Source organism: Triplophysa rosa, linkage group LG24, assembly GCF_024868665.1.
Source record: "Triplophysa rosa linkage group LG24, Trosa_1v2, whole genome shotgun sequence".
Lineage (NCBI taxonomy): Eukaryota > Metazoa > Chordata > Actinopteri > Cypriniformes > Nemacheilidae > Triplophysa > Triplophysa rosa.
Genome location: NC_079913.1, coordinates 13,767,164 through 13,794,590, shown reverse-complemented (window position 1 = coordinate 13,794,590; position 27,427 = coordinate 13,767,164). Strand labels below are relative to the sequence as shown.

The 27,427-nt window shown below is 36.8% G+C and overlaps 1 protein-coding gene across 1 annotated transcript in view; it reads right to left on the bottom strand.

Moving 5' to 3' along the window:
* LOC130547607 (proton myo-inositol cotransporter) overlaps nucleotides 1-19,029 on the bottom strand; it is a 64,484-nt gene extending 45,455 nt beyond the window's left edge. Inside the window, exons 1-3 of the mRNA XM_057323669.1 lie at nucleotides 18,316-19,029; nucleotides 10,432-10,591; nucleotides 8,577-8,785 (exon numbers count right to left, since the gene is read on the bottom strand). Of these exons, the coding sequence (XP_057179652.1) occupies nucleotides 8,577-8,785; nucleotides 10,432-10,591; nucleotides 18,316-18,841 (895 nt within the window). The 5' untranslated portion in view covers nucleotides 18,842-19,029. The remainder of the gene's footprint in view (nucleotides 1-8,576; nucleotides 8,786-10,431; nucleotides 10,592-18,315) is intronic.
* Nucleotides 19,030-27,427: the final 8,398 nt, after the last annotated feature.

The window sequence follows — 27,427 nt, the reverse complement described above, 5'->3', positions numbered from 1 at the left end:
GGCTTTCATCAAAGGATAATGTTTGTTATTTTCAATGTCTTGCCCTATGGTCCAAGCACTGTGATATAGCACTGTGATGACAAAGACACATTAATGAAATAAACCTGTTATACATTTACACAACATAGAACCAGAAATCTTTTGTTGTATATTTAAAAAAAGATTGAAGTGTTTGTCATTAAAATGAAACACAATAATGTGGGTGTTGGAACTCAAGCATAATATCGTGTGTTTTGAAACACAAAACACAACTGAACTGTTCTAGTGTCACAACAATCTGCAACATTCTACACACAAAAAACCCCACACATCTGCACACTCATGTGGTCACTTGTTGTTGATGTATACATAAACATCTACACATTAAAACATACTGTACATCAAAACCAATTCAGTAGATGTATTTTTACCAGTAGGTGACATGTTATCAGAAAGATACTGGAGAGATACTGTTTTATTTGGCCAGTAAGCAGGGGCGTTGCTAGACCTAAAGCTCTACTGGGGCACATAGGCCCCTATACTTTCTCTATCACTTTTTTTGTGTACAAGAAGTATGCAACACAATGCACTATACTAACTTCCCTTTCTTAAATCACTATTCCTACAGTGCAACAATACTGGGGAAGGTAAACATTTATGTATTTCAAAATATTTGAGTATCTTCAGCATACTTAACATTAACATAAATTAACATACATATTTGCATGCACTGTCTGGAAATAATGCATTTCTTGCACATCTGCATTCATTACACAATGATAACAAACAATAATTTCATCTTTTCAACAATATTTCAAATAATATTTCAAATACAGTTGGTTCATTTTTTGAACCAATGCAACAGTTGTTGCAAGGAAACACACACGCGAGCGGACATGGATTTCTCCGCGAAAGTACAGCACAAGTTTGTGTTTTCGGACCGGTTAAAATGCGTCGCTTTTACTATGTTGCATATAGATTTTTGCCGCTATTACCAATGTAAATGATTCCAGTGACAAATAAACAAAATGGTTAAAACTTGATATTTATACTGGGGCACGTGCCCGGTAAAAGGGGTCTAGAGACACACCCTGCCAGTAAGCAACCACATACTGTATTAACTATGAAGCAATGCCCACACAGTAACTCAGAACATTTAACAATATAGCAACATACTATAAAGATAACTTTATAAATTAGAAAAGCCTGGAAACCACCCACAACAACCAAGTTTTGCAAAGACAAGCACCACCCAAATATGGGATATATATTAAACTTTAAGGTTTATGAGGTATCATGCTCTCTATCCTCATATCAGAATTGTTTATTCTAAATGCTACGTAAACATGTAATTCCCATTTTATCAGTCTTTTTCTATATGTGATGTTTTAGTGTAGCTGTCGCAGTTGGTGCGATCACAGATGGCATGTTTAACAGTGTCACCTCATTTTCACAGATGATTTCTCATTATATCTCCCCTGATCCTCTAGAAATCTATCACATCCTTTTCTATTAGTGCCGTGGTGTTCCACATCAGGAAAAATCAAAACAAACAAAATGATGAACTAAACCAGAACAACATGCACAGTATACACAGCAGGGCAACAAAACATGATTGCAGCACATGACGATACCTCTGTGTAGCCTATATTACAATATAATTAAGTGACATCAATCTCAGAAAATAATTTGTCTGGAACAACAATCAAGTGAATGCATTTGACTATTAAATAATTCATCTAGATCATTATCACATCTGTTGGAGTCTTGTTTGGCTGGAGTATGTTTTCAAACATCTTTTTCATATATTGTTTGTCAAAATAACTCTTATTAGTTTTAACATTTTAAAAGGCGGAAGTATGCTTATTGCTTATACTACTTTTAATGCTCTGAGTACATATAAAAATATAGACTTAGGAAATGATTTAAGCAAACAGACAATTTCCTGTTTTTCAAAAACCTCTAAAGAACAAGTCAACACATACAGTTTATAAAATGTTAGACAGCAACTACCAAACATTTTGTTTATAATGTCATAGCTAGCTATGTAGCATCTACAAATATTTATACTTTTAATTTTAATTACTTAATTCCGTTTTACACTTGGATGCACTTGCTATGTTTTTGCAGGTGTGAGAACTGCCAAAAGTAAGTTTAAAACTTTAAATTTAGATATTAAATTCTAATGTATTCTTTATATATATTTTAACTTTTCAGTATCCTGCATTGTGGTAAAGCAGCTTATAATTTTAAAGAAATACATATTAGTAAAGACAGTGGGTTGCGAATTGCAACCAACGGCTCACTCCACCTCTACCCTCCTTTTCAAAGCACTACGGTGGCTGAAACAGGACTAAGGCCGTGTTCACACTTGACTTCTTTTTTGAAGCTGCCAGCGTTTGTTTTACATTATAATCCTATGGAGTAAACCGTGTTTTCCAAAAAAGTCACGAGCGCTTTTAAACGCCACCGCCGGCGTCTTTTTCTGTAGCTCCGAGCACCTTTTTAAGTTGAAAAAAGTCCAACTTTTCTGAAGAAAACTCCCTACATCAAGCATCTTTTTTGACAGCTGACCAATGACAAGCGAGTAGCGAGACCTGTCGTTTCCATAACAACATGGTCGAGCAGGATCCTTCTCTAAAAAATAAAATGGAGGCCGAAGCGCTACTTTGAACATATTTTAATATGAATAAAATTTATTTTTCACCTTTAATAACTTTCGATTGCATTTCTAGCGAGAAATTAGTACTGTAGTTTTAAAACATGTGGTTAGTTTTGGTAAAAACGGTCTCTGTTTATAATTCAAATAGACTTCCGTTACTCTGCCTATATGAATCCTGTGTGCTGAGCTGCCTTCATGCACAAACGCTGCCAGCTTTTCTTTTTACTAAAAAAGCGCTCGTCAACTTTTTCTTGTCAAAAAAGACGTCAAGTGTGTTCATGGCTTAGATGTTGTCACGAAAACCATGAGTTTAGTCATTCACTGCTCAGAGCATTACAGTACATCTTTATTACAATCTAAGTATTATTTTATAATTCATAAATACAGTGAAGACTGTACTCCTGAAACATTTATATGCTTTCGAGTTAGCATTTTAGGACTTCCGGTTCCATCGCTCCAAAGTATATGGGTTTTTGGTAAATCGCTTGAAATAAGGTCTGTGGTAAACAAAACCTATACATATTTTCACGTTTTATTCTATGACATAAAACACACCAATTATAACCCCCTCGTGATTTTTTAAAGCCTTACTGTGTCTTAAAAATGGCAGTTGCTAACAAGTTGTTAAAAGCGACTACCTCCTTTGGCGGGGATGTTAGATGTCATCGCGCATATAAAGCTCACAAATCTCTTAAAAAGTAGATGCGGAATTCATTCACTGAGTAATTACTTACCAGGGAACACGTTTTTAATAAAGTTTGAAAGAGTTGTCGGAGGCTTGGTGGTGGTGACGTTAATATCGAGTGACCTTAAGTGTGGTCTGTTTATAGCATCATGTTAGCTTTTTACTTCTGCCGATTGTATTTCGGCTTCAAAAGTAACAAATGTTGTGTTATTTGTAAAGGTTATTTTGATAGACAAAAGGTGTAAACATCATAAACCTTTGTTAATCACAGAGCTTATTTTTTGCGATCTTTCAATTCTATGGAAAAAATGCATAGGCTTTCGGTCAAGGGAACCAGCGTGGCGCTTACTTCCGGGTTAAAGAAATATGTCATCTCGAAGGTACTGGATTGGATAACATGAGAATCACTGTTTGTACTCCCATTGGTAGTCCCACTACTCATTTGCATAAATGTGATTGACCCCTGCTCAACTTTGTGCCACTGGGAATAGTCACTGCCATTCATGTTCATGAAACACATAACTAATGACCTTGCACATTTGAGAGGTGAGAGCATGGCTTGTTTTGTATGTGTTTTGTCAAAGGTATCATTTTTATGATGCCCAAGAGCGATTATTTATGGCTGATCCACAATGACATGGCTGGGGCCGACATCTGTTCTGATCCGTTTTGACTGGGTCACGGATAACAAGCAAAACTAATGCAAAATTCCGTTAATATAACATAAATATACATATTTTTTAATAATAAAATGGAAAGGACAAAACTCATATGTTTTAAACACGTCGGAAAAACAATCAACAATCAAATCCCACAACATTGAGATGCAGATTTATCACTCATTTGATAGAAACTAACCAAATTATGTTGATTTTAACATTGACAACATGTCCAACACTAGGTTAAATACAGTTTCATTTATTTTTGTGTTGTGAATAATTTGATGTATTTTTAGTGCAACAATTTAGTGCAACATAAAATTACAACAAAAGAAACTAATTGGCCACCACTGTTCTAAAAACTCAGGTGTGGGAGAATGTGATTTGTGAACAAGATTGTATACGGGTTGGTTGGGGGGATAGCAGCTTCCTACGGCCAGCAATTGTCTCCACCTACGGCTGAATTAGATTCATTTGAATGAATCAGAATGCAACATGCTGTTCAACAAAACAATATTTAATTGCCCCCCCTGTGCCATTAAATAGCCACTAATTTTACCTTCCATTACACTTGATCGTTATAAGCAAATTCAAATGAGTTGTGGTCCCAAGATTACTGCCATGATGTTTAAGCATTGTCTGGCTTTTCTTTATAATTTTCATATTCTACTTCCCTTTCCATTGACATTAACAGCGGTACTCTGACTGTGTCAAATAAAATGTGCAACATGGCATTTTCTTATACACTATAATATAACTGATATTATATATAGAGCTTAAATACTCAAAGGGCTCCTTCACCTCTAGCAGTGAGGTATAAAAACCTTTTGAATCAGAGCAAATTAGCAGAATCAAATCACTTTTCAAGGTCCTCTTGCCCCTTGACATTGCATTGGCATTGCTCAAACTGTGACTCCATGTGAGACCTGGGTCTTAGGCGTTTATATTTTAAGCATTTAATTTTTTTATGGGTTTCTTTGAAGAGTTTCACTTTTCTGTGCAGTCGAATCATGACTCAATTTACATTCATCTATTTACAGCAAATTTACTGTATATGAAATTTTGTTGTTGTTTGCCTACACTTTAAATACTGTAATTTCACCGAATTTTACTGTTTTATTTTACAGAGTTTTCAGTATTTTTGAAATGCGGTAAAACACTATAAATGTACAAGTTTGGTGCAAAATAACATGAACAACATGTCATTTTATTTTTACAGAAAATGTTATTTTATGTTTTTTTCTGGTGCCCCAGCTGCCAGATTATTAACATATTTTTCAAGGATTTGTTTTTACAGGATTGGTTTTTTACAGGATTGGTTTTTTACAGCGTTTGGACCCGAAAATGGTGGTGTGTGACATTGTGTGTGTGATATTTATAGGTTGCCTTTCTATATCAAACTGGGGCAGTAGAAAATATTTTAAAATAGACAAAATGACAGACTTTACCTTTAGGGCAAGTCTGTTTACTCTGTGATCAATTTGCTGGCCCTTAGGCAGCAATTTTCTATGTAGGCTAGGGGTGTCAAACTGCGGTCCCGCAGGGCTGCTGTTTCTAATCCAGTTACATTTAAATACAGTGTTTTCATTGAAAAATGGTCTTCGTCTACACAAGCCTTTTCAAACATTTTACAAAAGTTGTTCATTCTTACTGAAATGGCATACTTCCCTGTAATGTACATGAGATGTAGAAAGTTTCAGTACACATAATTTCCACCTCTTTGAAAGTTGCGGCAATGTTGAGAAAAGGCAGACTTGTTGCTGCAGGTATAAGACTATAAAGCGAATGGAAATGAAGACTTGAAATCATGGCAAATACAACGAAAACAAATGTGGTACAATGTCGTCCGCCATTTTGTTTTGGGCTAAATGGCACAAATGAATGTGTCACATCACTACAAATGCGTAATTTTATAAGAGGCCGTTTACACGATACAGTTTTCTACTAAAAACGGAAAACTTTTTATGCTTTTTGATTGTTCATTTACACGAAAATGGCGTTTTGCGGGACTGAAAACACAAACTTTTGAAAACGGGTCTCAAAGTACAAATTTTTGAAAACGACAGCATTATCGTTTCCGTGTAAACTCTGAATGCGCCGTTTTCCAAAAACGATGACGTCATACGCATGCAAATTATGCGTTCAGTCTGTAGGCATGAGCGAGTATTCCCCAAACAAAAATGGTGGCCCCCATGCTGCATGTTTGTGCCGCGTGACATACTTATCATTTCTCCAGCAAAAATAGATTTACTGCACCACTACAACCAGCGGAGACATAGTATTTATAGGCACACTACTATAAACACACATACAATACATGTCGACAAAGTATATTAAAAGTGCTTTTTCGATTAAAACAGGGTATGCGTATGTGCGCAGGAACGTAGTGTTTCTTTACAGTGCAACATCGGCATCCACCGGCCTGGCATGCATGATACATCATTTTTATTCGCTTTCTTGCATCTATGTAAATGCAGATCGTTTTGATAATGCTGTCGTGTGTACGTGAAACTTTTCAAAAACACAAAGGAAAAAGTTTTCAATCGTGTAAACATACTCTAAATTTCACAATCATTTTTACATTCCACACGACAACCCGTTGGAGCTAAACACAACACAACATCCCTCCATAACTTGCCTTTGACACCTGTGATGTAGGCAGTAATTATAAAAGTAGTAGTTATGCATTTGAATTTGAAGAGACTGAAATCTCTTGAATTGGTGATCAAGATTTTGTTTCATTCATAATGTCAAATAAACAATAAATTCTAATACAATGGTCTCAATGTTTGCATCTTTATCTAAAATAACTAAAATTTTAGAGTAAGCTAAATATGCAACTGGCTTTTGATCAGGGCTTCCATTCGTACAGAAGCCATATTTAGGTTTGAAATGTCATCTATTCATTTTTTACATGAGTAATATTCTCTTATGCTATCTATGGACACAGTCAATCTGGCTGGACATAGATTCATCATTCTGGTTACAATCTGAAGGATAAGAGTGCATTCACATGACAGTGATTACAATTGCAGGTCTCTGTACTGTTGATTGTTAATAGCTGTTTGTACTCGATTGCGGTTTTCAGCCGTATCACATGGTAGAATATGTGAGCTTTACTGTCTGAGTTTATTGGTAGTCTCGACCATGTCTTTGACAACGCAAACTTTAAATTTGCTACAAATCACTTGGGATGATGATTTGTTTGTTGTAGTCATCACTTGCATGCTAACCATGAGGTGTGTGTGGTTTGCCATTATTGTTTGCAGTCTTAAATGTTTCTTGGAATGTTCGCTATATTTTTGGTTTCTGTGATTTATAGTTTATTCTTTGATTTATGTTTCGGTAAGATTTTGGGTACAGTGCTGCTATATTAAATGAGAATCTAGCCAATGTACATCTGCTAACATTAAGTATGTTGTTCACTGATAGGTACACATGTTAGTGATCAATGTCAGACTATTTTTTATCATCAATAGTTTCTATAAGGCAGGGGTGTCCAAAGTCAGTCCTGGAGGGCCGGTGCCCTGCAAAGTTTAGCTTCAACCCTAATCAAACACACCTGAACAGCTAATCAAGGTCTCACAAAGAAGACTAGAAACTTCCAAACAGGTGTGTTGAGCCAAGTTGGAACTAAACTCTGCAGGACAGTGGCCCTCCAGGAGCGACATTGGACACCCCTGCTATAAGGAATATTAAAACACACAGAGACCAGTTGGAGATTATATGTGATTTATTTGTATTTATTTTGTAGTATATTGTATATGTGAATAAGTCATCTTACATGCCATGTGGCATACTCACCACTCCCTGGACTGGTACCTCCTATTAAGAGAGGGCGGGACAATAGTTGTCCTTGTTTATTCTTGTGGGTCATACCATATTGCAATGTGGGGCCAAGTAATATAACTTCAGGCTTGAGGTTGTGACCAATTGTTCTCAAAGCCATTTAAAGACTTGAATACCCAATAATGGGACATGTCACTTGAATAATTTTCTTCATTGGTTTTATTGTTTAAAGGTTATACAGTATGTTAGATATGTTCATTGAGAGATTTTGTCACAGATTTTGTTTTATTAGTGAGGCTGGCCAAGGTTATTTAGGCCAGTCTAGTTGTAACCAGGTGTCAATGAAGCAAGTGTCTTAAAGTGTTTTCATGGTTAAGGTTGCGACAAAGTAGGCACTGAGCCTAGTGACATTATGTCTGTGAACTCGTTGTTAGATTGTTTTCCTTTTTTTTTGCACTTTTATACCTATGGTGTACATGTTTCCTCTCAATTTTGCCATCAATTAAATTAGTTTTTTTTTGGGACTATTACCAGTGTCCTCTGAGCCTTCCTACCACCTCCCCTTAACCTGAACGGGACACGATACGACATCACTATTTGTATCTGGCAAAACACTCTGCTACTACTTCTGATTACTGTATGGTTTTCCCTTTGCTATTCTGTCATTCAGAATGAATCTGGTCGCGTTGTTCTTGCAAGATTGCAAACAACCACTTTCCATAATTTAATGACACCAGTGAACTGTGTTTGTTTTTGTACATGCTACTTGCATGGGTGAGAGTGTGAAAAACTGTTTTCTCACCTTCTCCACAGTCCTTTTCCTCCTCTTCAATGCTGCTTTTGATAGTATCATACTCCTCGTCTATGTTCTGGTTACCACGGATCTGGCTCAGCACACGCCTGGCCTTCTGGGTAAGACCCTTTTGGATGAGCCAGCGAGGGCTCTCCGGTAAGAATAGGAACCCTAGGAACTGCATCATAGCAGGAACCACAGACAGACCCAACATATACCTACACAGATAAAAAAAATAATTTTAATCTTAAACTGTCTTTGAATGCTAAAAGATTAAATTGCACCAGCTTACACATCTATTACCTGCGTAAAGGGTCGTTCATAGAACGATGACTATAAAGATAACTAAAACTATATTAGCACCCACAACAGATGATAATTTTATGCTTATATTAAGCAAGCATGCTGCAGTTTTACATTTTAAATGCCCATTAAATGTCTATTAAATTCAAATGGATTTTATTGATTGTCAGTGTTTAATCTTTTGTCAGTTGGAATAAAATTGCTTAAAAAATGATTCCAACAATCATTTTTTTTGTTATTGTTATAGTTTTGTATTTTTCTATTAAATGTAGATTTTTTTACTTTAAACTGAAGACGAGGTAATTAGCGATAAACAATTGGCAATTACAGACCAGTTTATTTTTAAGACTTGAGAACTCTAAAAAAACTATAAAAGGATTGTGAAGATGATCTCAGATTTCTTTTTTAAAATTAAAAATAGCTAAATTTATTTAGTTTTAAAACAATTCCGTGAAAATGTCAAACTTACCATGAAAAAAGAAAGTTTTTACCAACGGTTTTTACTATGGTAACAGCACAGATTTTAACATTTGGTGGTTCAAACACCCATGTGAGATCTCTCTTCAAATTTGTAAAGCATTTGTTTTATTTTTAGTACATGATTTTTCATAGTCAGGTAAGTGCCATTTTCAGGATTGTCACATCCATAATGTTACATATTCCTCATAAATGGACACATGAAAATTAAAATAAAAGAACTATTTTATGTTCTATAAAGAGGCATCCCTTCTCCATTAATTGGGTATTATTGCTTCAGGATTGTGCATTTTATTTCACAGAAATCCTACAAAGTTTGTCGTCTCCCAAAAAACGCGTCCTTTTTTTGTCACATCCAAAATGCATGTTTATTTCCCTTTTTTAAAATAGAAAATTTGTTCATAGACTGACATTTTTTTATTTGTAGACTCAACAAGGGTTTAGTAAAATATAAACAGATGGTTCAATATATTTTTAACAAATAACAAAATTCAGATGGCACTAGGTCGATGCAATATAGTTTGCATGAAGTCAGGTTTTCTTTGTAAATGATTCTTTGGAATGACATTTTGTGGAAAACCAATGATATACTGTATCTTTAAACTAAATTTTGCTTGTTAAAAGTAATAGACACTAATACTTTAAGCTGTATTTCACAGAAACAACTCAGAAAACAATACTGTACTGTATAATCATAGCCATGGATGCCTAATTTACTTACTGCCTCAAGAAACATTGATGTTAAAAATCTGTCTTTCTTACAAGTTCTCAGTGTAAACACTTTGTTTGCTAACCCGATAAACACCTGTGCACCCTGCTTTCCAAAAACGTCGTAGCAGCCAGTCAATGGGATTGAATGCCATTTTTGCGTATTTACAGTATTTCAAGAGATCCGCCTGTGGTGGTGTGCGGGCTAAGCCTGATGCAAATTAGATTTCTTTCTGAAATGGTACATTTAATCTGAAGGTTTGCCATGGTTCACAATGTTTTCAAATGTAAAGTTCAAGGATTTGTTCCCTGGGATTTAAACCAATGACCTGTAGTATCGGTTGAGCCACAGGAACAGGGAAGCTGTAGAACATACCTCCAGCCCCCATGATGCATGTAGCTGAAGGCCCCGTCTATAAGGCTGGCTACGAACTGGCCCGCTGTGATGAACAATGTGTTGATTGTGACCAGTCGTCCTCTTAGATGAGGTGGAGATGTTTCAGCGATGTACACAGGAACAGTCATAGAGGCTATACCTGAAAAAATTCATTCATTCATTCATTACATTTTTGATACATTTGATGACTTCAAAGTACACACAGCATTGCAATGTTGGTAAATTCTGCTTGTAAAAGAGCATTAATTAGCTCATAATAATTTAAATGACCGTTTGACGACAATGAGTTACTGTATAACAAAAGAGCATTTGCCATGTAAATATTTAAAATGTATTGCTGTAGCATACATAAAAAAGGTGGTGGAAGTCATGAACATAAACAAAAATAATATTTTCAACATTAATTTCAAAGCAATTAATCATATTTCGTAATTAGAGATCTTTTTCTAATGTAATATTATTTAGTCTTGTTTGAAAAGAGAGTTAGAATGAATAGTAAAGACACATAAGCACAGAACAACATAATTACATAATTTGCCCTCATGAGCGTCAGTGGAACAAAAATAGAGAACATATGTTTTCGTCATGCGGCCTATAATTGTGCTATATTACCAATTTAAAACCATAATATAACTCTGTGATAAAACAGGTTAAAGGCGTTTATCATTCATGTCCATGTCTAGGACACAATATTAGCACACATTCAGGCAGCAAAGAACAATATTTTAATAAATGACAACTTGAATTTTATTAATTGCAAAGCTATTGTACAGCTCAGGGAACTTTAAATGTAGTTAGTTTAAACACTTTTTAGGTTTCACAAAAGAAGAAAAGTCTTGGGAGGTTTGGGATGACAAATTATGTAAACAATTGAAGGTGAGTAATGACTACATAAACCATTTATTTTATTTTAGTTTTTCTTGTGTGTGTGTGTAATTGTGTGTACAGTATATACCAATAATGCTTTATGAGTCACCAACACAATAAATCATCAAATACTGAAAGGTTTATTACACTGTAAGAGTTCTCTGAAGGACATTATCTTTATGGGCTTTCAAAGAGCGACAGAACTACACACAAGACTACTTGACATGTATAGTGAATATGCTTTGTGTGATGTTCCCCATCAATCAAAAGGGGCTTAAGAAAAGCCCAATGCTACAGACAGACCACCTGACCAATTACATCAGAGGTGTCACATTATGCAAATAATTTACAAGCAAGTTATTTCAGGAATCACTTGGATACGTAAATGTGTTTCCCTGATAACTCGGATTGGGAAAGGAGATACTGTAAGTAGCCTATAATGTGATTTGGCAGAATCAATGTTCACACGATATTTATAATAGAAGACAAACCAAAAGTGCACGGCCACATTTATCTGACAAGGTCTACGACATCACCGCTCCCTATAAAGTCTATTAATAGCCCCAGTTCACTGCTTGCCGTCGCTCTCGTTGCCCGGCAGACAACGTACCTGTTGCCATGGGAACGCCTCACTGCTTGCCTCGCAAGGAGGTTAATCAATACCGTGAGACAACAGTTGTTATTGCCGTTTCATTTACGCTTTGAAAAACGCAGACTTCACATGGGTGACGTATACGTATTCTCTCATACAAAAGTGTTTGATGCAGGTTATCCAACATTGCTGTTTGGGAAGCTGTGTATTACTTTCTTTTTGTTGTTTCTGTGGATAATATTATGAGCAGACATGTAGTAGACATACATCTGTAGTTATAACCATGATGTAAACAGTGGAGAAAAACAATTTAGTTAATTTGTTGATTTAACATGGTCTCCTTGGTGGTTAGCTGGTTTTGCTTGTAAGGCAGCTTGTCACTCTGATGAAAAATTCCCAGAATCATTAAAACAGATCAGCCTAACCAGCTTGGCGATCTGAATGAGACATGCTCGAAGCAGATTGCGGTAATGTGGTGAAAACACACGCCACCTGGTATTACTTTAGTGCTGAAGGGTCTGAAGCACGCATGCAGTTAATTTAACATCTTTATCTGAATGCTTAAAATAGCAGATTATGTGTTCATGCAATAAAACCACATCTCACTCCTAAAACGTATAGAGCAGTGGTTCTCAAATGTTTTCGTTGCAAGGCCCCCTTTTTGTAGTGTGCATTGGGCCCCCCAAATAAATTCTTTATAATAACAATAATAATATATTATTATTTTAATATTATAATATTTATTATTATTATTATTATATAGTAATAATATAATAAATATTGTGTTCTCAAAATTATATAGTTTTAGAACCACTGACCTAGAGAACATGCTTACTTTCTACATAGGCAACATCTTCGTAAGCAGCATCTTGACTGACAAGAATTTGGAACTAGAATATAAATAGTACTCCATATTTATGCATGTGAAAGACTTTAGATTCTGGCACATATTGTTTCAACGCAATTTACATGTTTATGCATTTGCCGTATGCTTTCTTCTAAAGCAACTCTACAGTGCATTCAAAGTATACATTTTATCAGTGTATGTTCTCTGTGATTTGAACCTGAGACTTTTACACTTTTACGAATTTGGCCAAAAATATAAATCTTATATGGCTTATACTGTTGTTTTCTACCCTTCTGAACCGTTTATTTATATGAATCATGAAAAATGCTTGTAATAAATATACTTGTATACATTTACTCTACTCTTTTATACAATACTTGTTTTATGCTTATTATGCTTATCATTTTCAAAAAGCAAAAACTACACTGTTATAATGAATTTCTAATGAATCATTCTCTAATGAACATTAGCTATTTGTGTACCTCTCATAAGCAAAGCAATTTGTGCAATGCACTTGAGTAACTGTTAACACGTTGCTAAATAAATCATTTCATTTCAGTGATGTATGGCGTTCAGTTTCATCGCAACTGCTTATGTCGACAGTAAAATGACAAAATGCTTCCTGATCTGTAAGTCGCATTGGATAAAAGCGTCTGCTAAAAAACGAATGTAACTGTAGACAGCGTCAACATGTACAATACAATAAAAAATAACGCTACATTCAGTCGCATCATGATGTTGCTCAAGACCTTCCACTGCCAATACACATTAATGGCCATCAGTAAATCTGTTGCTCTTTCAAAACATTCACCTAAAAATACAAGTATCAAGTATCTACTCACTGACACAATACACAATGTCTTAAGACTTTCAATAAAAACATCAATATTTTAGCTCAACTGTAGAAATGTAACAGTCAGGCAGAAGATGTGTCCTTGTTTATATCCACTGACAATATCAAAGATGTTTTTTTCTTTGGTTTACTGTTCTTCAGCAGCCGAACGAGGGGACGGATTCATTATTGTGAGAGTCCACGTTGAAAACAAAGTGGGAATGAAGGAAAGGAAGGATGTCCTTTATTATCAGTGACAGTATCTTGAAGCCAAAACCCATCCACCCAAGTCAACCGCCTCCCCCAGACACTCACCGTGAGAGGCCCAACCCTCTAATGGCCTTTCACTGCAGAAGGGTTGTGGAGTCATGGAGACAGCAGTCGAGACAGCTTAACTTCTCTGATCACACCATTGGCTTAGACGTCATCAGGCCAACTGAACTGCTAGTTTACACCATCTGTGATTAAGAAGAAAGGTCTGTGCCCAGACTGAAGGGTGAGGATGTCGTGATTCTGCCTCATCTTGTCATGTCTTTCTTGATCTTGTGGCAGAATCACGACAGGATCCCTTGTTTAATGTGGAGAGAGAAGTTTTGGCCTTCCATATTCTCTCTCTCTCCGGTGTCGTCTCTGTTCCCGCCCTTTCGTCTCCTTGGTTACATTGTTAATTAGTTCATGCCCCGCACCTGTCCCTTCTTGATTTTCTCCCCTTCATATAGTCCTCATGTTTCATTGTCCTGTGTCGGTCATTGTGTTTGCTGTGTGTATTCATGTTGTGCCTATCGTCTCCTCATGCTTGTGTTCCTGTTGTGGATTCCCCAGTCACATCTTAGTAAGTGTTGAGTTTAGTTCATGTCTTTTGTTTGTTAGTCTAGTGTTCAGTTAGTCGTTGTCCCTGTTTATCATTTGTTACTGTTTTACCCCCACGTGGGTTCTTGTTTTGTTTTATCATTTGTTAAATAAAGTCTTTGTTAACCCCTTCATCCCCGCTGCCTGCAATTGGGTTCTCCCCCACCTGTTTCGTGACAGAGGAATTTCCTGAATCCTTTGGGATGAAGTTTCTGACCACTGTGTTTGTGACTTGACTCGACTTTTAGAGGGGACTGTTTGATTTTAAGGAAGATTTTACTGTCATATAGAAATAATGAAGATAATAGGCTTGGAAACAAATATGATTCATTTTTATGGTTCCACTGACCTCGGATTTGCCCTAGACTGTTATTGTGTTCTCATAAAGGTCAGTTCAGAAATAATTGGGCTCAATCGCTTGAACCAGACATTTTGTTTTTTCTTCTGAAGAAAAAGCGCAGGTAACATTACAGGTAAATTAGGAGGTAATTTGTGAAAAGCACTGTACAGTGAAATAGACTTATAAATTAAACGAAGAAGCTTTTATAAGACATTTGTGAAGAAAGCATGAGTGATGCTTGCCGGTGCAAAATTTGTCATCATGTTGTGAGTAGTTGCTTGTATGTTGTTATGCTGTGTGGGTATCAAAATCTCATTTATATTTTAGGTCCTTATATGGCTAGGTCTTGCCTTTAAAACAAGTATATTGATTTTTTTCTTCTGATTTAACATCCGGAAAGCACCAACAATGATGTTTGAGAAATGTGCACTTAAAATATAGATAAATATATACCGTTAGTATAACAATATAATAGGGATGGCCATTAAATTTTCTTAGAGAGCATGTAAGGGATTGTTTCGCAATCCTTTCCTGTCTTGGGAGTCGTGACAAACAAAAATTAACAATTAACTTTATGCATTAAACTGAAAAAATCTATACTTTGGTGAAATTATAGTTTCTCTAATACATTTCAGACAGCATACATAAATATCATCACATATCACATCACATATTATAAAACGACTAAAAAATTATTTAGCTATATTTTTTGGCTATATCACCCAACCCTGACTGGGTGAAAGGTAAAAGTGATTCACTGTATCTGAGCAACCAAGATCGCATACACCGGACAATATAAAGCTTGAGAAAACACCAGTCTTCCCTAATGACGGTGTGTAATCCTGCATAATAAGCAATTAACCAAATTGCTTTTTGGAAACACTCATGGGACATTTGACTCGTTCTTGGAAGCCCTTATGGTACAAGCTTTATGAGAAATTTCACTTGCAGCAAGTGGAGCTCTGTCAGTCTTACCACCCAATCAAATCGCGTGAATCCTTATGATTCTGATCTAGTAATTGCCTTCATTAAAAATAGTTCTGAATTTCCAATGAGGCATGGCATGAAATCTTATCAAAGCCTGTGATCTTATACACACGTTATGGCCTACACACTCTTTCAAGTGAAGTAATTATACAGCCTGTCTATAATCCTTTAGAATAATCACTCATATTGAAATCACATTAAAGAAGTCAACTTGTGCTTTTTTGAGTCATAATTTGAAGAGTTTGGTTCCAAAATGAGATAACTCCGTTTTTAAAAATGTTCAGTAATCATGTTTTTTTATTGTGCATTCCAATTAATATCAATCAAACTGCAGTTGGTTAGTTTTGATTTAAGCCATAATAACTAAAAAAATACAGCTAACTAACAAAATAAAACACAATAAAATCATGATAACATAATAAAAAACATGATTTTAGAAAACTTTTAAAAACTGAGTTATCTCATTTTGGAACCAAACTCTTCATTTATGTCTTGGAGAAGTTAAATACTTAAATCCCAGCAAAGAAAGCATACAAAACAATGTAGCTTTATTTGTGCTAGTGTAACAGTTTTAATATGGTTATTTTCATTCAAAATCCCCTTTTCTTTTCTGTTGAATTTATATTGTTGTTTAATTGTTCTATATGTTACATGTATGTGTTAATATTTTTCGTTTTAAATTTGAATGTATATGTTCAATTAGGATGACAAATATGGTGCACTGTCACCTTAAGAGAATATACTCCGCTGGCGCTCGTTTAGCTCGCTCAGATCACTTCCTGCTGAGCCGATAGGAGGTTATGCTGTGTTTTAACGAGCAATGGTAATACCAAATACAGAGAACTACCATCACATTGTTCACAACTTATGCTCTGTTTATGCAGAAAATAAACGAAGCTGAACAGACAGAGACGTGTCTTTATTGAAGATTTTGAACACAACGCAGAGAAGATTTCCCGCCGTTACACTAGATTGGAACTCATTACAAGGAAAGACAATTTAAAAGAGTAGGTCTTCAATTAAATTCAGAATAACACTATTGATATATAATTTGGCTATTAATGAGCTGACAAACATTTCGACAAACATTTTTAGGGAAAACATATAATTACATGATACTGTATGTACTACATTTCTGCCTTTTATAAATACTACAAACAGTTAAATGCAATTATGTCAAATATGTAATTATTTTAAATCAAATTTCTCTGTCTGTATAAAAATGTCTGTCTGCTCTAATATTAAACTAATAATATATAATATGTCTGCAATAATAAAACTATTATTAACCATAATTAATAAATGCACTGTAAAAACTGATTTCACAATGTTCTCCCAACAAAGGAAGCAATGTAAGTTGAACAAATATTTATTAGAGTCTATTATACTTGTAGGCTTTTCACACTGATCCAAGACATGTCTTTGCTTGTGAAACTGTTGGCATGTGTTGAATTGGTGTGAAATAACCTAAATTAAAAACAGCATTGCATAAATGGACATATTTTACGTATATAAATGTTTATACAATCACTGAGACAACAAAAAAATCGTATTGTATTCGGTTACCATGTTTTTATTACGTTTTCTCAACTATTTATTTATTTTTTACAGTGTGCTAAGGAAGCATGTTGGTTCATGTTAACTGTGGTAAACATTATTGTAAAGTGTTTTAAAGCATCTTACGGTGGCAGTATAATCAATAACATACATTCCAGGTTGTTTATAGCAGTTTCGTTTTTCCATGTAGGCCAATGTAAAAGTATCTTACTGTTCTATCGCCTCAAACGATTCAGTGCTTGAGTGAACTGTCCGAATTATTCATTCTGAATTGCGAACTGAGATAGAGTGTTAAGTTAGCCTGTCTGACAAAAACTGAAGCAAATGAGCGAATCATTGCTAATCATTTGACACCCGACACTCAATATAAACATCAATATATTGATTAAAAGTCTGCTTGAGACAATAAAGAGAGTTTAATCATTAATAAAATGGCAGCATTGGGCACCAAAATGTGTGGTAGCAAATAAACGGGATATCTGGATTTATTTAAAGGGATACTTCAGCTAAATGAAAATTCTGTCATCAATTACTCACCTTCAAGTTGTTCCAAATCTGTATCAATTCCTTTGTTCTGATGAACACAGAGAAAGATATTTGGAAGAATGCTTAACCAAACATATCTTGCCCCCCATTGACTCCCACAATAGGAAAAAATACAATGTCAATGGCTAAATCTGTCTGGTTACAAGCATTCTTCCAAATATCTTTCTCTGTGTTCATCAGAACATAGAAAATTATACAGATTTGGAACAACTCGAAGGTGAGTAAATGATGACAGAATTTTCAGTCTAAAATTTGATTTAGCCCTAGTCAGTAGAATCAACACGACTACTTTACACAAATGAAAGTAATGTTTAACATACCTGGTGAGCTACAGAAAAGATATCAGTTTCATCTTTTGCAGTCCAAACATGTTTATTTGAACTTTTCTGATGTCAAAAGCACACTAAAGTTGTGGACCAGCAGCAGGTGCATTTTATAGTACTTACCAAGCCCAAATCCCACTATAAGCCGTCCAACCAGCAGTGCTTCTTTATTCGGAGCCGATCCCAAAACTATTCCCCCGACGGAGAAGATGAAGCTGGCCAAAAGGATGCACACCCGCCGCCCGAACAGCCCGTTGAGGCACCCCCCGAGCAGCGCGGACACCGCCGCCGAGGCCACAGTCCCGGACACGAGCAGCTCCTGCCATAGGGCAGTGATGTTCATGTCCCTCTTAAGCAAAAGCATCGCTCCGGAAACCACCCCCATGTCATAGCCGAACAAAAAACCGCCGATCGCGGAGAACACGGCCAGCACGTAGACGAAGCTTGGCGTGACATCCTGCTGGAACTGTTTGCGCGCCGCCCGCTCCAGGTCCGCGGTGGGCGCGGCGGGTGTGTGCGCGGTGCTGCTGGCGCTGGACGGAGCCTTGATGAGACTCCGTTCTCCATCATCCGATACTCGCTTTCTCCTCTCGCCCATCAGATTGCTCATACTACGTAGATTATAGTCATCGCTAGATTTGCGGGACATAAGTGAAAACCCGCAAGAATAAAATGTCCACAAAGACTCAAAGGTGATCAACTGGAAAAGTAGGCAGACGTGAGTCCAACTCGATGTTTTGGTGTGTTGTTGGTGAGATTTTATAAGCGGTCTACACAGGTTGACTCCTCATAAGTTATCCCACGGCTCAGTGTCTGAAGTCTGAAGGATGAGACAGTGTATGGAAGGCCGTTTTGGCAAATATGTATTTAGACGTAACGTGTACAGACGATATAACGCATGTACGTGTTATTGCGCCTATAAGCCCTATTCGGACGGGACTATTTTTTCTGAATGACGTCTGAGTTACAACTCTTCTCACACAACGTCTGTGATTTTATACTGATACGGACGGGACTAGATCTCTTAGATTATTACAGAGGTAGGGGTGTCTGTTTCGTAAACTTGGGCGGTGCAGAAGATCACGTGCTCTGGATACGTGAATAGCGTATAGTCATCTGACCCAACAACAGCAGGCTGCTTATAATAAACCCACAGAAATGAAGTAAACATGATTATTTTATATAATCATTTCTCATTTTCATTAATTACCATTACCATTATGTAATTGAGTGGACAAATAAAGCGGACTTCCGGACTGATATCAGTAAACTGATATTACAGTTGCCAGTTTTAACAGTTTACGAGATTTGGCTTGTCTCAATTTTATTTTTGTATTTCGCAGAATTGCAAAAGTATCCACTATTCAATAGGAATACTTAATTAATGGGATGCAGGAAGTATAAACGCGCGTTAGTAAGCGCTTACGGCAGTTCACATTGGCCAAAACACGTAAAGAAACGCGTTTTGAAAATATATTGTCAGCAATCACAGACATTCTCATTCGGACGGCATTAGATTTCTCAGAGGACCACTGAGTTGGGAGAAAAACAGTAGGTAAATTGCTCTGGAATTTTTACAGAGATCGTGTGAGAAAAAAACAGACATGGTAGATTCAGTCCGAATAGGGCTAAAGACGTAATTTCATGTACAGACGTTAGACTCGTAAACCCTAGACTCCCGTTTTCAAAATAAAACTAATATCAAGCAATATTATATATACCCTTACCATTTTTTATTTTAGCAAGGCTTTCCTTGTTTACTCTTCATGATTATTTTTTATGCCTGTTTTAATTATACCACGTTGCTTTATGACATGATGATTATTTTTAATACTTTTGATGTAAATTGGTTTAAATAATTTTATTCTCTTTGTGAATTAGGACTTTGTGAATGCTGGTATGTTTTATTTTTATGCACTTAAATTAGCTTTATGTATCAGATTTCATTAAAGAGAAGACCCAAGAGACAGAGACGAGTTAAAAACCAAAACAAAATGTACTAGTTTGCTACAACAGAACAGGCACTGAATGAAAATATGTATCAGAGTTAGGCTCTACACAGCCAAATCAAACACATGCTCAGAATGAGACAGGTAGAGTATCAAACACAATGGTGAACACACTTTTTTGAAAAGTTATCTATTAGACAAAATTCATAGCACTTGGGTTTTATTGTGAAATACTGCCAATTACAAGTCTACACTCATTTACCAACACCAATGTTATTTAATGGTCTTTGGGCTCTGTAAAGCAGAACAACACAGCTTCTGTATTATACAGAAATCTTAAGTAAAAACATATGTGCATATTAAGAACACATTCTGCACATAAGGTTAATAAATGAATATAGGCTATACATAAGCAGTTGCATTACTAACATCGACTGCTTAATGCTCAGGTGGCACGAGCACCTTATGAAATACATAACTATGATTTCTATGAATTTCTATGAACTATGAATTTCCTGCCCCATATAACAACAACGGGACAAAGACAACAGTGTGGTCAACTTCATGCGGCGCTGCGCATACTGATCAGCATATAACATCAAAGTACCACGAGAGTAATTAGAAAGCACTGCTTCTTCTTTCCGGTGTGACAACCTCATATCTGTCCCAAAATGCATTCCCATGTACCCTTGTGGACTCGTGCCTAGTGCCCTATAGGTCTGCGCTTCCTGACGTCACCAAGTGTGGACTCATCATTTACGTTTACATTTAGTCATTTAGCAGATGCTTTTATCAAAAGCGACTTACAAGTGAGGTAAACAATGGAAGCAATTGGAACAACATAGGGACAACTAAAAGCATAAGCACAGTATAACTGGTCTCATGTAGCCTACCAAAGTTTCCAAACTAAGCTTTTTTTTTTAAGGATAGAAAGAGTAGAAAAGAGATAGACATCAGAACTAATCGGTCAGAACTTAAATATGGCTACAGAATCTGCTGATCTTGTAGCAGCGGGCAGATCATTCCACAAACGTGGAACAGATCCAGAGAAGGTAAGTGAGAGAGATTTTTTCAGTTTTTTGGGATAGCACTACGAAATGTCGTCATTTGCAGAGCATGGGGATCTGGTGGGTGCATAAGTCTGTATTAGCGAGTGAAGATATGGGGGTGCCGAAGCAGTGATGGTTTTGTAGGCCAAGAGCAGAGCTTTGAATTTGACGCGAGGGACTATAGGGAGCCAATGTAACTTAATGAAGGGAGGAGTGATGTATGCAGGGGCGTAGCCAGAACTTTTTTTTTAGGTGGCCAGGTAAGACCCAGCGATTTTATTAGGGTGACCAAAAATCCTTACAGACAGAAATTCTTTAACTTCTACTGTAATTTACACCAATTCTTCATTACACATAGTTTGCTGGTCAAAAACATACACAAAGAACGTAAAGTAAACAATTTATTTGCAATGCTTTCATGTGCTAACATTATTTTAAAATAATTTGCTAGCTATCATTTGCAGTAAGTTAGCATTTTTTATAGAAAATAAACATTGTAGTACCCCAACTTAAACTTTCGCGAAAATATAATTAATGAATGAAATCCAGTTAAACAAGACTAATTTTACTGACCTGATCCTTCTGCTCACGATGAACTTACACGGTACACAGACAGTACCTGTCACGAAGCGGTTAACAGCTGTTCAGCTATAGCGCTCAGACTGTTTGCGTCAGTGCGTCAGCGTATGACATCATATTAATGCAAGAGTAATGTTCTCGCGTTACTTTCAGTGCATATGCTAAATGATCTGCGCAGCACTCTGTAAACTCAGAAACACATCTTAAAACTGCTTCGCACAACAGAGGTGGCCAGATAGGTGGCCATCCATCTTTCAGGGGTAGCCGTGGCCACCCATGGCCACCATATAGCTATGCCCCTGGACGTGTGCGCTCCTCTGTTCATTGAAGACCCCTTTTGCCACTGCATTCTGGATCATCTGTAGAGGTTTGGTTGTGCAAGCTGGAAGTCCAGCCAGTAGCGCATTGCAATAGTCCAGTCTGGACAGGACATGAGCCTGGACTAGGACTTGCGTAGCATGCTCATACAGGAAAGGTCTTATTTTTCTAATGTTGTAGAGGATGAATCTACAGGACAGGGTGGTGCTGGCAACATGGTTTAGCTGATCATCGATTACCACTCCCAGGTTTCTGGCCATTCTGGAAGGTGTGATGGTCGATGAGCCTAGTTGAATGGAGAGGTTGTGATGAATCTTCAGGTTGGCCGGGATTACAAGCAGTTCTGTTTTTGCAAGGTTCAGCTGCAGGTGATGGTCCTTCATCCATGTCACTCAGGCATGCTGAAATGCGTGCAGAAACAGTCAGATCGTAAGGCTGATTTGACAGGTGGAGTTGTGTATCATCCGCATAGCATTGATAGGAAAAGCCATGTTTCCGAATGACAGAACCAAGGGATGTGATGTATATGGAAGTGAGCAACAGTCCAAGCACAGAGCCCTGATGCACCCCTGTATTGAGAGGAGGAGGTCAGAGGACCTCAGAGGAGGTCCACAAGACCAGAGTGTGTCATTCGGGACAGGGCCTTAGAGGAGTGAGTGTTAAGGAAGAGGAAAGAGTGAGAGGAAGATGAAGTGTGGAGAGAGGATTGAGAGTAAGGCCCTGTCCCAAATGGCACACTCCGGTCTTGTGGACCTCCTCTGAGTCCACACTTGGTGATGTCAGGAAGTGCAGACTTTGTTGGGTACTAGGCATACCCGCGGGAACGTATTTTGAGTACGGGTTGCTGTGATTTTTTTTGTTGCAGGGCAGAACTGTGCCATGGGCAGGATGCTTAGTTTAATGTTAATAAATAACGGAGGCAAAAATGAGTTGCTCCTGAGACTAAAGAAGGATGCCAGTCTGATTATAGATACAGCATAACAACAAACACATAAACGCATGTTATATGTATGCTAATAGCCAAAGCACAATCTGTTGTACAAAACTAACTTAGCTGCGCGGCGGCATCTTAACCAGCCAAACATCAACCTATAAAAAACCATGGGAAAACCAGTCACGCGATTAAACACAACTGCATGCTGCACGCTGACAGCACATAGAAATCAACCCGTAAAGTTACACATTCTGCCTGTAGACCTATTAGCCACAATCTCAAAAAAAGAAATAACTGTCTTACATTACTGTTGGCCTGCATGCAAAACTTGTTTTTGCGCCATTTGGACAAGACCGCTCGTGACACTTGACCTTCACTACCGCCGTGACGTCATGAGACACCTGTGTTGTCATTGTAACAGTAACGTTATTAAAACAAAAATAGTAACGTTATTAATGTTTTCAATGGACATTCGTGAATAGACACATTAAGAAAATCTATTATATTTATTTTTGATAAAACATTTTCATTTACGGAGTGTTTATTTACACTGAGTACAAATAGCCTGCCCAAGGCAGCAATTCTTTTCACACTAAAGCCTGGCTCAGACTACAGGAGTTTTAAAATCCTGACAGATTTTAAATTCTGGTTGCAGCACACACATAAGGAGAATCTTGACAGATTCTCTTATTTAAAATCTTTAACCTGGCTCAGACTACAGGAGTTTTAAAATCCGGAAAGATTAAAAATCTGGTTGCAGCACACACATAAAAATAATCTTGACAGATTATTTTATTTAAATTCTTAAACAAGCTCACACTCATCAGTGTACAACTAAATTACACATATTTTACATATCCATAGGATATGCAGTTTTGTAAAAGGTGCTAATAGTAACCGTTTTAAAGGGTTTACTATTTTTAGATGTTGACATCACATCTACATTTGAATCTCTTTTTCAAGCACTACAAAAATAGGTTTGCCCTTTGTAAACTTGCATTTATGAATGTGAAATGTCCAGATAAGAAAACATTGGGGGGTAAAGTTGTGTTTATAATTAAGACTAAAAGTAGCAAGTGCAAAAATAAACATTTAGAAAGTTTGATTGGAAGTTTTTTTATTTCATAATTGCACATCAAAAGACATGCTAAAACACCCAAACTACAGGATAGTATTAAGATTATCATACCAGAGGACACCACTTACGTCATCTCACCGGGAAACAGAAGTAAACAAAGGGACATCGCAAATTTAATTTCACGTGATCTCACCTGGCAACGGTTGTGTAACGTCTTTGTCGCTCTCTGAATGATTCTCTGTCTGTCTGTCCAAAGCCGCCGGAGCGTATTTTGAGCAGGGGGTGCTATAATGCTTTTTGCTAGGGCTGAAGTTATGACTATGGGAAAGACGCTTAAGTTTAATGTTAATAAATAACGGAAGAAAAAAAATTGTCGCTGCCGAGAATAAAGATGAATGCCAATGTGATTATAAGATACAGCATAAAAACAAACACATAAACGCATGTTATATGTATGCCTATAGCAGAGGTGGGTAGAGTAGCCAAAATCTTTACTCAAGTAAAAGTACAAGTAACTAGAGAAATTGTTACTCAAGTAAAAGTAAAAGTCACTATTTTAAAATTTACTAAAAAAGTATGCAATGAAAAAACTACTCAACTAGCTAGTTACTTAGTTACTTTGTATCTGATTATATAGGCCTACTACATAAAATTAATATTAACGCCAATATTTTAATATTACATTTTAATCAATATTTTTAATTATCATGAGCAGATATCTTTGCAATATACTAGAGAGACTAAAGAATAGACAAACACAGAAGAGACAAGCATTTCTGTAAATTTCATCTAGTCAATGTAGTTTACACAATTTATTTAGAATAATAGACCACGTCAAACTAAAGCATTAACTAAACTCAGAGCATTTCCTGAGATGATCTAGAACATCTGCAGTGCTCTCTTAAATGAAATACACATTTTTGAACAAAGCTTATGTTTTCTCGTGTTGTGTCACGTGTGTGTTGTGAAACGCTCTTACTTAAACAAACAGTAAACAGTGAACCACACGCCCATCAACAAGTTTTCTTCCTCCTGTTCTTCAAAAGTAAATTTCTGCAAACCCACGTCTCTGTGTCTGACAGGTAACACGCATGTTGCTGTGTCTGACGAACAGGTCGCGCGGGTGCGCGCATATGGCGGGCATTTATCATTGCTGGCAAACAATATGACACATTTGCAGTTTTGATTGTATAGATATAGATTAATATCCACTTCATCCAACGCTCTTTGTGTTCTGCGTGTTCTTAAATTTCGCGCTACGAGGAGTGAGTAATCCTGCTTCAGATGATTCAGATCGTGCTGCGAACTGATTCATTAGCCTATTCAAATGGTTTGCCATTGTTCAATTAATGCTTTCAAAAGAATCGACTCAAAAGAATCGATCACTCGGGAATGCCCGTAAGAGACGACGACCTTGAAATAAACAACGCGTTTTAAAAAGCATATTTTAAAATGAAGGAACGAAGGAACGTCACGCAATGTAAGTTATGTAACGAAGTAAAAGTACAGATTTTCTATTAGAAATTTACTCAAGTAAGAGTAAAAGTACACACTTTTAATTTGACTTAAAAAGTACATATTTTCCAAAATGTTACTCAAGTAAATGTAACGTAGTAAATGTAGCGCGTTACTACCCACCTCTGGCCTATAGCCAAATAACAATCTGTTGAATGAAACTACAAGCTGCGCGTTAGCAGTTAACTTACCCGGTTTATTTAAAACCGACACGACTTCTCCCCAGCTCTTTTCTTTATCTGTGCGGTTGTGGTATGTTTTGGAGGATACATTATATAGACAATCATGTTGTTGCCACAAGTTGTTCCTCCATCTCCGCTGTCCAACGTACCCTTGCAGGAGCTTTCGTGGTCGACATTTTTAAAGGTCTGTCAGTCACCTCCGTCACCTTGCAGATGTGCCACTCACTGGCTGTTGCGAAAGTACCAACGTCATCACCCCGATTTAAAATCCTAAATATCAAACATGTTTGATATGATCGGGGCGGCCCCGATTTCTCTCGGAGCAGATCGGGAGGTGTAAGATTCGATCTGTGAACGCCTCACATTATGTGATAATCTGGGCCGAACCTCGGACCCGATTGAGGTTCTGGACCCGATTTTTTCAAAGATTCTCGGGAGGGGAAATCGGGGTAAAATCTGGCCGAGAATCCTGTAATCTGAGCAAGGCTTTACCGAAAATAGCTGTATTTTCTTTGGATTAAGTAGTAATAGTAGTTAGATGCTGTTGATACTGCAATATGCAATAATAACAGTGTAAATCATTATATTTATAAAAAAATATTAAAATGATGGCAACTTGTTGAGATTTTAAAGCCCTACACCCCTAACCTTACCCTAAACCTAAACTTTATGAATACAAATTAATTTTAAGTCTTAAATAAATTTTATTGAGAACAAATGCCTTTATGATCTATAATGTGATAGAAAAACGTAAAAGAGTAGCCTATATTCAGCAAGAGTTGGAATAGAACCTGGGTTTCCTGTGCCACTCTATGCTGACTTTACACCTTACACCACTGGAGTAGTTTTTACACTTTCTCTATTCCAATCACATATTGGTGGGCGGACCGAGTGTAAATAGTAGCCTATCTGCCTTTGTTTATTTATTTTTGACATTGTTTCCGTTTTTCTTTGGCTCGACTTCCCGCGACTATGGTACTAGGCACGAGTCCACAAAGGTACGAGAGCACATTTTGGGACAGACTTTCAAGTGCTTTCTAATCACTCCCGCGGTACTTTGATGTCATACACCGATACGCTGATGGTCTGCCCAGTGCCGCATGAAGTCGACCACACTCTTGTCTCGTTGTTGTTATTTAAGACAGTTTTTATAGTTCTGTATTTTATATGGTGATTATGCCACCCAAGCATTATGCAGTAGAAACTTATGTTTGTAATTCAGCTGCTTATGCATATTTATTTATTTGTATATACAATACCCAATGAGCATAATGTGTTCTTAATATGCATATAAGTTATAAATATATGTTATTTAACATTTCTCTATAATACAGACCCAGATAGCACAATCCATCTGGTTTACGTCTATTTGACGTCTGCATTTACATCTGCAAGACATCTTAAATACATAGTTTGCTCATCTGCAATACGTCTCGGAGACGTCTGAACGTCTGTAATACGTCTGCTAAAGATCTGGAGATCTGCTGCTTAAAAGCATCTGCTAAACATCTTAGAAAGAGCTGTTGTACATCCATTCTAAATCATAAACATCTTACAGACATCTTCTAGATGTCTATATGACGTCTGACAGCAGACATCTCCGAGACGTATTGCAGATGAGCAAACGATGT